General features: G+C 44.6%; 1 protein-coding gene across 1 annotated transcript in view; it reads right to left on the reverse strand.

The window, feature by feature from the left end:
* tmtc1 (transmembrane O-mannosyltransferase targeting cadherins 1) overlaps positions 1-12,989 on the reverse strand; it is a 113,785-nt gene extending 100,796 nt beyond the window's left edge. The window contains exon 1 of the mRNA XM_034673877.1: positions 12,557-12,989. Within this exon, the coding sequence (XP_034529768.1) occupies positions 12,557-12,975 (419 nt within the window). The 5' untranslated portion in view covers positions 12,976-12,989. The remainder of the gene's footprint in view (positions 1-12,556) is intronic.
* Positions 12,990-13,652: the final 663 nt, after the last annotated feature.

A 13,652-nucleotide genomic window follows, 5' to 3' on the forward strand; every position in this document is an offset into this window, starting at 1 on the left:
GAGCCCTCCATTAATTGACGGAGGACACTCTGGCCTCCTCCGTCTGTCCGTCATTCATACAGAATTCAATGAGAGCGACCGATAAAACCTCCTCGAGAGCCTTATCTCTCCCCATTATCTCCCCCTGACCCCCGCTGATACCGATCCAACCTCGTCTCTGATGTGGATTCCCCCGAGGGCCCGGCGGGGTCCCGACCCATCCTCAAAGTGAAGGCTTCAGTAGAATTTAAATGTGTCATTGGAGGCGTTTAGCTCGTATCCTCGGAGACTCACAATGAGGATGAGGGCGAGGCTCGGCGTCCTGCTGAAGGACGTTTTGACGGGAGCATGGCTGCTGACGGACACATGTATGGACTAATCTGTGACCTCCGTGTGATGGGCCTATAACACCGGTGCTCCAAACATGAATACCAATGAGCCTGAGCCTGCATCATGATAATAAACATCATGGCTTCTACCTTGGATGATCTGCAGACTGATTTATTCCAGTTAACAGTGGTGCCTTTTTATGACCTACACGGGCAAACGAGATCATCAGCAAAAATTATGACAGTTTCTGTAATGTCATTTCTAACAACTGAAAACTCTGCAAGGGGGTTGGTGCTCTTTTGTTGCTTTCCCACAGCGTGATATGTTGGACTGTTAAAGATGAAAGCACCTCTTAAACAGGAAGAGGACAAAACCAGCAAAGATATAATATGTATGACTTTGTCCACAGGGGGCGCAAAAGTCTCTCATAGGAGCTTTAAAAGAGAACGTCAATTATACTTGATAAAATTCTTCTCTACGCAAGCTGAATGGCAACAAAAGTAAAGTTCATAACATGTAGACACAGAAATGGATCAATTTGACGTGATATTTGTAACGTTATAGCCCCAGAACCACCTCCAATACGCCCACGAGCAAGGACATTTCGCTCTGCCTGTCGACAAAGGGGCAAAAACACAGAATTCTGAATCTGTAAACAACACAGAGGATGTTTTTTTGTTGTTTGATTTATGAAAGAGCGTAAAACTTCAGATTGGTGGTTAATGTTTGCAGAGAACAAAGGAAACAGAAGAAGAGAGGACAACAGAGGGGAGGCTTAAAGAGACGTCGACCAAACTGAAGAAAACAGACTCTGCTACTCAGAGTTTAAGACTGCGTCGTGAGTCTTTGAAATACAAATGGGGATGACAGTGAAATGTTGTGGGCCCGGCCTCACAGCAGCTTTTAAAAGATGTCTGCAAAGGAGGCGTAGAGAAGGTGGTTCCAAAAGCTCTACTATTTTCCATCATAAGGTGCATTTCGACCAAGAGTTCCGGAGTCTTTTAGCCCCCAGAACTACTTTACCCTGAACTAAAAGGTTCCTGTTCCCCCATTGTTGCCTGTGTTTCGACCGCTGGCTGAAGTCTTGGGTAGATGTGCAAATCAGGCCAGTGATGTATGGAGACAAAAGTACTTCCTCCCTAGCAGGGGCTTTTTAGGGGGAAGATTACCAACCCTGAACTAAATTTAGACCCAGTTTCCTCTGGTCGAAATGCACGTAATTCAGGGGTAAAGTTCCTCCGGGCATAAAACGCCTATAGTGTTCCAACGGTAGAAGCTACCATCCCACTTCCAAGTTAAAATGAAAGATACAACTTTAAGGTCTTTAATGAAACTCAGTGTCAGCCCCGTCAGTAATTTGTTTTAGGTCAGTGTTCCCAAGGACAACACGTAACAAGCAGTCACACAAAAACGTCTCCGTGTCGGTCTTTAGTTGTCAACATTTCGGCTCCATGAAAGTCTGAGCCAGCCGCAGAGAGGAAGAAAAAGAAACAGAGCAATGGGAAGTAGGACAAAGATGACTTGATTGGTATTTGGGGAAACACTGAATCCAGTCAGAATCCCACAACAGGAACATGTTTGAAAAACCCACAGAGGAACAGTCTCTGTTGTGTTTTCAACATTTCAGCTCAAGCAGCCAGAGGATCAGAGTGTGACAGCTCGTACAGAAGAAAACCTGAAAGACGTTTTTCAGAATATCAGCGAGGATCACTTCGAGTCAGGGACAGGTCAGGAATAATGAACGGTTTCTATGAATTCTCTGTGCTGGGATGACAAAACCAAAGACCTGCCTTGAATGCACCGAGGTCCCTGCAGGAGCAATGGCAAAACAGTGACTCCTGACTTATACTGAAGCTGAACTGTTGGTGAATGAGGAGGTTTAAATCAGGAACAACTTAATTTAAAGTCATCAAGATGCAGAGCAAGATGGTTTTTAAGAGTCAAAGAGTAGCTGTGAAATCTATGACACAGGTGAAAATCGGTTATAAAGCATTTATAACTGACTCTTTCCCTGATCTTCTGGATGTGTAAGATGCTTGATTCTGATTGGTCAAAACCCCTTGACGACAGTTATTAACTTTCACTAACATGAGCAACACCAGGGACAAACTGATCACACGCCATGTGAAATCAATCCACAGAAAAGAGTTCAGACACATTTAGCTTCTGCTTGTTGACACCACAGACCGTAAGGTCGCTTCCGTTAGCATCAAAACAATGTGGCTAAAACACTAGTTTCGTTAGCATGCTAAATCGTCAGGCTACGGACATTTTCATATTGGATCCTGTCCATCAATATGATCAACGAGCGGAGCAGGTGAGAGAAACTTTATGTTAGCGATCTCTACAAAGAAACTTAACCCATGAGCGGTGGTGATGATAGCAGCAGGGTTCAAAGTTGTGACATTTGCCTCGTTTATTTTCAACGGTTAGCGTTAGCGGGTAATAAGCGGGTTAACGTATGGTTAGCAGGTAGTTGTGGGAAATAGAATCCTGACATTGTGAGACAAGACCCTGACGCGAAGCTTCAGGGCGAGGTGAAGGGAAGATAATGGAGCTCTGCGTCTATCTGCTGGTTAGTGACCACTCAGCAGCAGCACACCAACTTCCTGTCCTCTCACCTGACGCCTCCTCCTCTGCTCCAGACAGGAGCGTGACCCAAAGGAAGGTTGTGAGAGTACTAAAAATAGGCCGTTAATTATTCTGGGGAGCGTTGCATCAGCAGTTAACAGCCACGGTAATTTCCCTTTCCGAATGCGTGCAAAGTGAAAGAGGCTGAATGAAACGCTGCAGGGAGGAAACGGCTCGGCTGTGAATGGAGCTCGTTCGGAAATCCAGATTTGGATAGGAAATGATTAAACTGCTGCCAAAGCAACAGCGTGTCCCTGACACGATCCTTGAACTTCAGGATCAAACTTCTCTATCCTGAAAAAAATGATAAATCTCGATGAGTCAGCATTCTGCGGCGCCATCCATCACTTTCTCTTACCCTGTCACCTCTGATTCTTCACTCTTCATCTCCTGCTCCTGTCTCCTTCTGTTATCTCCTGTGTCCTCCTCTCCTCTTTTTCCAGGAGAGCATCCGTCAACACTTCTACCTTCCCCGTCATCTGTCCTCATGTTTCTATTTTAATCTCACAGCCTCTTGTTATCTCTCTGTTTCTCTCTTGTTTCCTAACAACAATAACTGCTCGGCTAGAAAACCGTTCCTTCAGGCTACTTTGTTTCTGTGTCCTTCACCTTGATTTCATCAAAAAAAAAGCCCTGCAGTGTTTACCGGTGCAGAAAGATGGTGCTGGACTTGTTCCCTGTAGGCTTCCACAGTTTTCTGGTGCATGTTTGTGTATGCGGGGTGTGTTCCTGGCCTTGTGTAGAGCAGACAAATGCACATGGAGGTGATCCCCAGGCTACAGGTGTTGGGGGAGCGCACCCATCTGTTCTTCTGCATGCATAAAAAGGTCCTGATTAGGCAGCTCAGCTAACGGCACATGATTCATTAAAACAGAGCACAAGTTCAACTGAGAAGAAAGAGCTTCAATGTTTGAAATGTTGTTCAGCCATGAAGTGAAGCAAAATTCTCCCCTCCAGATGCATCTACAAAATAAACTCTGTCATTTCCTGGTTCATTAAATCCCCCAGAAGAGTGCCTGTTCATCTGTTCACTGAGTCTCAGTTTCACTGTAAACAGTATGTTCCACAGAGGCTTCACTCTGGCTTCCTTCAGCGGTATGAACCTGAAACAGAAACTGATGTTCTTGTAATTAACGGGTCTTAAGTTTGCTGAAATAACAACATCATGATGCAGATTAGTCAAAAGTCAAATTCAAGCTTTGTCAGGTGTTTGTTGAATGGAGGTCTATGAAAGAGGATTAGAGACACTGATGTATTTTTTAGCTCTGACCTTCTTCACGGAATGTTCCATTTGTTCTCAGAATTCTAGAACACCTGCTGTTGCTCTCCATACAGACTTTTTCTCCTGCTGAAACCTGATTGGTGGATACTATTCAGACTACAGACAGAGACCAGAACTCTTCTCAGACTAAAATCCAGACAGTGAGATCCAGATTCAACATGCTTCTGAATCAGAATCTGTAATTACAGGTTAGTTGCAGCTGAAAGTAAAAAACTTTGTCAGGTCTGTCCTCAAGAGGAGAAGAAAACTACTTTTACAATGTTTGTTTGTTGAATGGAGGTGGGATCCATCATTTCTGATGCTGCGCTCCAGGAAGTCAGGAAATCTAAACACTGATTGTCTTTAGTGACACATTGTCAAGCAGATTTGTGTCTCAGTGTAAATGTTTGATCAAGAACAGATTGTTAGCTGCTCTTCACGCAGATATCTGTTTATTGAGAGAAATAAATCCTCCTCACATTAACAACCATGGGAGCCGGGATTGTGTTCTTCCTGCTTTTGCTCTCTATACAGACTGGTCAATACTACTCAGACTCAAAGTACAACAGAGTCAGCATTCAAAGCTGAGAGGGCTTCATGTGAGACTCATGAAGGGCATGACTTAGACGAAAAGCAGTTTTCACCTTGCACTAACTGCAGACTAAGCCCCACTGTCTAAGTTCTAACTTGTGCAAAACTGGGAAACTTGCACCTGCTGCAGATTTCCAGGAAAACACCTGTTAAATTGGAATCCCACAGTTTCCTCTCTGTGCCAGATGTTTGAATTCCTCCAGGTACACAGACCCCTGATACATGAAAGAGGCGTAAGCGCCGTCTGCATCTGTGCTGAGCTGAAGTCTGAAATAATGAAGTTGTTCAAAGAGCCGCTCTCAGCTGCAGGTCTACTGATCAGACTCCAACCTGTGAAAGTGAGCCAACGACATCCAGAACCTCACACATCGCGCTGAGACAGCTGCTGCAGACAGAACACCAAAACTCACAAAGGTTTTAAAACAACTGAAGAGACATGAATGTGATGGAGAGAGACGGCGACGTCCCACCTATCGTAAAACTAAAGGAAAACATAGCTGATTCTAAAAAGGAGTGCAAGGTTTGTCAAGCAGAGGGTGCAGCAGGTGCAGCACAAGATGGTCTGTTGACATTGTACCATGTTTGTTGTCAACAACGTCAACATTTTTATGTTTGAGCGTACGGAAAAGCATTAAAACAGATAGACATTCATCTTCAAACCACAAGCTGCTGAAGAGAGATAACACAGAGAACACACACTCTGCAGAAACACACACCGGAGACTCTCCTGTAGCTGCACTGAGGTAAACAACACCTGGACGCTATACTGCACACACACATGCATTCTAGGGGTCGGTATCTTGCTCAAAGACACTTTGGCGTGTGATTGCAGGAGCTGGGATCGAACCTGAATCCTTCTGAAATCAGAAATTGCATCTGTATAATATCGGCGACATTAAACCACCAAAGTGTGCGTGCTCGGTTAAAGGTAAGATCAGTTAAGACCAAAATATTATCAGAGCATCTCTAGTAAGTGAATCTGTTCTATGAACCTTCTCACACATTTGCTGAAGTCTAAAATAGATAAAGGGAGCTACATTTCTCCAGAAGGACATTTCCTGAGTGTAGCACTCTTCAGTCATCGCTCCTCTTCAGGCAGAATCAACCTCCTTCGTCTCAGCTCCACTTTCAATCAGCAGCTGCAGCAGCTGAGGGTCGAGCAGTGAGCTAAAGGCTATCTCTCAGCACAGAAACACACGTTCACTTCATGCGACCCGGCGTCCTTCACATGACAAGCTGATGAAGATGATGTGCAGAGGTTGCCCTGAAACCCCCCCACGACCCCTGCCCTGAGTGAGCAATAAGGCAACACCTGTCAGTCCTGAAAGATCACCTTCCCTCCATTGTCTCTGTGGTTCTGCTCTCTCCAGTATCATTAAGCCCTGAGTGCGTGTGTGTGTGTGTGTGTGTGTGTGTGTGTGTGTGTGTGTGTGTGTGTGTGTGTGTGTGTGTGTGTGTGTGTGTGTGTGTGTGAGATTTTAGAGAGCAGATGCTCCTGCAGAGCCGTGAGCTGCCCGCTCTCAGGAGGAGCATTAAGGCATCGATATCTTCTCCAACAACCATAACACGGGTGGGGGAGGGGGGTTGTCAAGCAGATGTTTGAGAGGCTGTAACGCTGTCGAGTGATTAGATGGAGCATCATCCTACAAAAACAGCATCCTGCAACCTGACCACACACACGGACACACACGCACACACATGCACACACACACGCACTGACACACACCAGACTAAATGACTCAGGATTTCAGTTAGCTTAAGTGCAGAGTTTGCTGACAGAGCATCGCCCGGGGACTCATTTGGTCCGTCAACGCAGTAGCCAATCACATTCCAGCACACTCCTCGAAGGTTTCCCCTCCATAGAGAGCTTTTTAGAGAAGTGTGTTCCTTACAGAGAGTTAAGAAGAACAAAGTGAATATCTGCTCTGAATATAAAACAAAGATAAAGACAAACCGCTTAACGACACATTCGACTCTCTCTCTCTAAGTTACACTATTTATGCTCAGGTTTTACAGATCGTCTCGTAAAACTGTGACGCTTTTAGTTCGTCTTTTTACTGCCTTATACGCAGGATACTATACTTCATAATAACTGATGACAAATGTGCTTTTACTTTGAAAGGACGCAAAAGGTTCCTCCTGTTGTTGGTAAAGTTGCAGGAGTGAATAAAAACAGCTGACAGAACGATCAACAGTAGAAACGTTAGAAGACTTTTCAAAAGCTCTTACTTTTTGAAGCCAAATGATGAAATTCGCCATATTGGAAATGTTGACCCAACTAAACTTTCGAGTGGCGGGGAAGTGGAGTCAACCACACCATTAATTACGACTTACAACGCAAAACTTGTAACTTTAGTGTCTTAAAAACAATGAGCTATAAAAGATTTCACGCCCCGTACAGTGGGCCTGAAATCTTACAACATTGGAGATTAGTGCTTGGTGTGGGAACCAAGCAACAATCTCCTGTCTTGAAATATGAAGCCAATGCATAAGTACTAAAAACTGCAGTTCCTCGAGCGTCAACTAGAGGCTGGCTCGAAAGGCCAGGAAGTTTCATACACACCCATTCAAAGAGCCGATCTTTACAGCAGAAAAAAACATGTTTACAGCCTGGTTAAAAAAACAGTTTAGGTCTGAATAGCTCATTTCTCTATCAGCACACACTGTAGGGGGGGAATTTATTATAACTCATTATTTTTGAAGATATCAAGATAATGAGTTTTGCCCAAATACGGGCGTGGCTGACTTGATTGACAGGCGGGAACACTGTAGCTGTTAGCGAGGAAATTAAAGGCCCGGCTCTTTACCTCACAATAACTCGACTGAAGCTTTGTTGAGTTCAGCATTTATTAATAGTAATTGGCGATAATATACGTGTAAAAAAGAAAAATGGCCGACCAGGTATCGCCTCTGTGTAGGAAACACTGGCTGCAACCCCAGCCAGCAAAATCTTCACCTGCTGCCTCCATGTCTGTGCGCCTCTATCTCAGCTACAGATGGAGGACACATTATGACGTCAAGCAAGAGAAGTCAGAGGCAGACTGCGCCCCCTTCTGTTTAAGAAAGGGTACTGATATACATTTTTCATTTAACCGATCTGAAGCATCCCACAAGAACATCCCTTACTAATAACACCTAATAACACAGTAACACTGCTTTTTCAGTCCTTCTGTGTTGAAATGACATGTTGGGTTTTTAATGGGGCTTCTCGTGTCGTAATATTTCTTCTTCAAGACGTAATCTGTTTAAAAATCTAACACTCAGATTAATTAAACGCACAGTCTTAATTGCATTCAGCACACGGCCTTGGTGAGACCTCATTAGCGTGTGTGTGAAAGCTGCAGCCTCAGCTTGTGTCAGCAGTCCTGTGATGTCCGATTCCTTGAGCTCCTCTCTGCTGTTGCATTCACTGACCGCTCCGTGCTTGATCTGTGAACGAATTATCACCATCAATGACTGTCTACACTGTCTCAGCACTCTGCAGCGGGCCGCCTGCTCTGATTCACCTGCTCTCATGGTCCAATAAAGGCAGAAAGGTCGCACAGACTCGGTTTCAAACTTCCTCGTTAGCAAAGATTCAGTCTGCCGCCGACGTGCCCTCGAGCACGCTGCGTGTCCGCTCCACCTCACCTCCGCCAGACTGAACACTGACTCCCTGACCTTTTAATTAATCGCTTGTTCTAACAGATTTAAAGTCATTACAGCAGAACAGCAGGAGAATGTTTATAATGAAGCATGAGTCTGAAGTGGAGCTACTTTAAAATACTTCCATTAAACACAGAACCTGAACAGACAATGGTCATATTTGATTCACTGAAGAACTAAACTTGCTTATTTGACATTTTGCAGTGAGTATTTGAACCTAAAAGAGGCCAGAACGAGTTATGTAACATTATATCTCGAGCAGGGTCTGCCTAACAAGTCTCTTAAGACTCTTCAGCTGGTCCAAAATGCTGCAGCTCAAGTATTGACTAGACCCGGGAAGAGAGAGCTCTATTACCCCTCTAGAACACTACGCTCCCAACATGCAGGCCTGCTCATCGTACCTAAAGTCTCTAAAAGTGGTATGGGAGGTTGAGCCTTCAGTTATCAGGCCCCTCTCCTTGGGAATCATCTACCAGTCAGGGTCCAGGAGGCAGACACCCTCTCTACTTTTAAGAGTAGGTTTCAAACTTTCCTTTTTGATAAAGCTTATAGTGAGAGCTGGCTAAGGCTTGGACCAGCTCTGAGTTATGCTGCTATAGGCTTAGACTGACACATTGGGATCCTGTCTTTCCCTCTCTCTCCTCTGTCTGCCTGTCTCTCACTTTAACTCTTCCAGTCCCATTAAAGTCCCTAACTATAGACCTTTCTGGAGTCCCTGAGCTCCCTTGTCTTGTAGGTTCTTCTGGATCTCTGCTGCTGTGGACGTGCCAGACTCCAGCTGCTACAACTACTACTATCCATCTCACCACTATCATCTCTCTTTCTCTTCATCTCCCTCTATCCCTCTCTCCAACACGGTCTCAGCAGATGTGTGTCTCACATGAGTCTGGTCCTGCTGGAGGTTTCTGCCTGTTAAAGGAAGTTTGTCCTTGCCGCTGTAACTTGCTAAATGCTGCAAAGCGCTCTGCTCATGGTGGACTAAGATGAGATCAGACTGAGTCCTGTCTGTAAGATGGGACTGGATCTTATCCTGTCATGATGTTGGGTCTTTGTTAATAATAGAACATAGAGTACAGTCTAGACCGGCTCTGTTTGGAAAGAGTCTGAGGAGAACATTTGTTGGGATTTGGCGTTTTCTGAATAAAGATTGATTTAACTCACTTGAATCAAATCACTGGTGCAAAGACATACATGAGGAAGATTTTCGGCTCAGATGCTGCGAGGATGGACTATAGTGTGAGATAAGAAGATAGAAAGGAAGCAAAATGCAAAATAATTTATTTCCAGGGTGAAATCACAACCTCTGACTGCCAAGGACATCAGCACCATGCATCAGATTAAAGTAGAATGAAGAACATTCTCCTGTTAGGAATACTGCTGCTGCTGGGACAGTCATCATCCTCCTCCTCCTCTTCCTCACAAAGCAGCCACTATAATTTCACCCAAACTCTGCAGCAAGTCCCGGCAGGATAAAAGCTATATCTATACCAAGCAGGATAACAACATTACATAATGATGCGTTCAAGGTAAGGTCAGTGAAGTAACCATCAGGCAAAGGTAAATGAAAGAAAAAACAGTTCTGTTAAAAATGTGATCAGTAATTCAGCTTAAAATCCAGAGCTACAATCATCAGCTGAAGTGACCAGGGCCCGAATGCACATCCAGCCATTACACAAACGGGACCATTAGTCATAACGTAGCATTATGGAAAGGCCCAGTTGGCCGTAGCATTAGCTGCATGCACGACTGCAAATAATTGGCCAATTAACTAATTTGCGCCATGAAAGCGAGGCTGGTGAAAAACGCCATCTGTCCAGGGAACCTCCTGGAAAACCCCTATACAACAAATACGAATTGCGCATGCCTACTACACATAAACAACAATAAACATGGCGAGCGGTACCAGTGTGACTGAGAGAAGATCAAGAAAAAATGATTTTTCCGCGAAAGAAGAAATGGACATTTTATTAGAAGAATATAGAATGAACGAACAGCTCTTATCAGCAAGTCAATCGTCAAAGAGAACAAACAAGGAGAAAAGGTCAGTTTGGCTTCAGATCTTGAACCGGGTAAATGCGTGTGGTATTTCTGAGCGCACAGTAGAAGACCTAAAAAATAAAATAAGCAACATGAAAGCAGCTTTGCGCAACAAGCACAGCCACCAATATGGAGGACCACCTATCCCCCCATTGAAGGATGAGGACTTGTTAACAGAGTTGTTTAGGAAGTATTCACTTCACGGTGTTGCTGGTTGGTTACCTAAGAATTATGTTGCGTCTCCTTAATCTAAATTTTCTGTATATTTCGACATCGTCATGTTTTCCAAAGGATTCGTTTGATCCCTAAATATCCGTTGTCTTCGCATCTTTCGTCTTGAACGGGAACACATGAGCATGATGTCTGCCATCCTTTAAACAGCCTAACAGGTGTGGTAATCCTGCCGTTAGCACCTGTAATGGTGGGGTCTACCACCATTAAATGTAATGCTTTGTTGGGGCGTTAACCTGGCTCATGAGTACTGCTAATGAATTTTTTTTTCACCATGAGTACAAACGACCCGTTTTCATCGCTAATGGCTGGACATGCATATGGGCCAAGATGTTGTCTCACACTTCTCAGTTAAATCTTCATCTTTGTGTTTCAGCTGCGTCTTCACACAGAGCTGCGAAATGTTCCTTTAATCAGAGTCGAACTATACAGTGAGGTCTCTTCTCCGCCACAGCAAACCAATCTGGTGACTGAAGCGGGTCAGACTGTGAAGAAAGCATTAAAACGTCTCCACCAGTCCTCTCTTGATGGATACAGGAAGTCAGGTTGTTCTGCCCTAAAGATCAGCAAAGCTCAGCGTGCAGGTGATGGTGCTCACCTTGTGTGTGTTTGCATATTCGAAGGGCCATGACAGAGAGCTGACTCATCCATCTACTTCTCCCAAAACAAACAAGCTTTGACTTTGGTGCACGTCATCCCAGACTCTCTCTGCATTTGCTGTCCAACAAAAACATCTTTAAATATGATCACTTCTGTCTTACATTGTCAGGGACAAGCTTGCAGGTAACTTTAGGTGACTTTATTCATCTGGCTTCCAAAGACCCAGGCTTAATATCCCATCTGTCATTTAGTTATTGGATTAGCAACTCTGAGGTGACATGAAACACTAACACAGTCATCATCACAAACCTATCGCTGGATTATAACGACCCCACAACTGTAATGGCATACTTAGATCTAACAGGAAACACTTCAGTGGAGTCGGACTGATGAGGTCTCTGGGGAACTCAGGTGATCAGAAGTTAATGCAATCATAACCCCTGTTAATGTTTAGCATCTCTGACCCTCTTAAACTCAGCCCTGACCTCTCTGCCTGCAGCATCACATCCTCAAACTGCATCCTCGATATCATGAGAACCACAAAGGCTCTGTCTGAGTACACTTCCGCATCAGTCCGGCTAACATGTTCCCCCCTCATTAGTGTCTCTGTGTGAGTCGCCCTCCTCCTCCTTTCCCCTCATGCAATCCCTGAAACATTATCTCCCTCCTCATCACACCATCCCACCCTGCTCCGGCTCAGACAGCAGCAGACCCGCCCTCCTCTTTCCCATCCTCAACTTTCAGCTCATCCAGCCCTCCTCCCTGAGAGTTAAAGCCCCGCACAGCTGCGCAACAAGTCCACATAAACCCTCCTGTTTGTTTATTTTTAGCTTTTAATTCCTGAAACCTCAGCTCGCACGAGAGCACAGCTGTGAGCAGGAGGACTAGGATGATCCGGATCCAGAGTCCTGCAGTCTGCAGCTGGACAGCAGAGTTTTCTTAATGTCAATATTTTAATAAAACCTTAAACTGTCTCTGAGGGCATCAGCTGCACCCTCTGCTCCTCTTCTGGTCTTATATTTATTAAAGAGCCGGTCTAAGTGGATCTGAGGAGGAGTTTTTTGACATCACTCTCTTGTTTTGTTGTAAAGTTATCTGCAGCTGCAGGAACAGTCTCTCCATGCGGGAACAGCTGCATGACGTCAGCTTTAATTGCATGTTCACACAGCTATCATGCGGGGTTGATAACATGCGGTGAGTGTGCGGTGAAAGTTGCAGAAAGTGTAGGTTTGTGCAGGAGAGAGAACTTACTTGAAGGTGAGGATGCACAGAGGTCTGTAGGACTTGTGGCTCGTGTTGTCCGCCATCCTCTTCCCCCAGAAGTCGTTGCTGAAGATGTTTCCGAGGCTGGATCCCAGTCGGACGTCCGGGTTGTTGATGATCGCCCACACATCGTCGTGCACCAGCTCCCCGTGGAGAGAGTTTCCGTAGCAGAGGGCGCACAGGGCGACGAGTACCGCGTAGCGCCCCGCAGCCCACGCCGCCTCCGGCCGGGCGCGGAGCCGCGGCGGCGGGCGAGCTTTCCTGTCCCGGTCCGGAGCTGTCATGTCGGGCCTGGCTTCTGCCGCGGCTCCGCTGGGCTGAGGATGAAGCTCGGGGTCCAGGGGGAGACGTCCATTCCGCCTGGCAGGTAGCGGCTGTGTGCGGGAGACTGCGGGGACGGTGTGCATGAACCGTGCTGCGTTCAGGGGCAGTCGGGAAAACATGTTTACTACTGAATGGAGAATTCATTTTTTGCTTTTTTTGGTTTGCTTTTCAAATAAAAACCAAGACTTTGCTTGTTGTGTTTGATGTTGAATCCGTTTGTTAACAAATTATGAAATTATTTGATTTATATGTTTTCTTATAGGTCAACAAATATGGAAATTTTGAGACTAATTACGAGAACATCCTTAGAAAAAAAAATAGTAGTCATATATCACCTTAAGACAGAGATTTGAAACACATATTTTACATTACATTGTCCGTAAAAAATATTTCATCAAATTTTATATCAGACAAATAAACGGATGCATTAATATTAATGACGGGCAAAACATTGACCTAACAGTATTCAGTTGAGCTTTATTTACATCACAGCTTATTCTCTTCCTGGTAGCCTAATGAAAAAGATAGTGTGAATAAAATTGATTCTTTATTTATTAAAATGTATTATGAGAAGAAATGTTGCGTCCACTTTGGTTGTCAGCTTTCAATCTTTTGTTTTCTTTATTCATTAGTCAGTATTTAGATTTTCCAACCAAACTGCATAGCTATTTTTTGTCTATTATACCTCTTTTTTATTCTATAATCTATAAAATAAATATTTGTATAAATTCCTTTTAATGATCTCCTTACTTCATATGTC

Source organism: Notolabrus celidotus, chromosome 21, assembly GCF_009762535.1.
Source record: "Notolabrus celidotus isolate fNotCel1 chromosome 21, fNotCel1.pri, whole genome shotgun sequence".
NCBI lineage: Eukaryota > Metazoa > Chordata > Actinopteri > Labriformes > Labridae > Notolabrus > Notolabrus celidotus.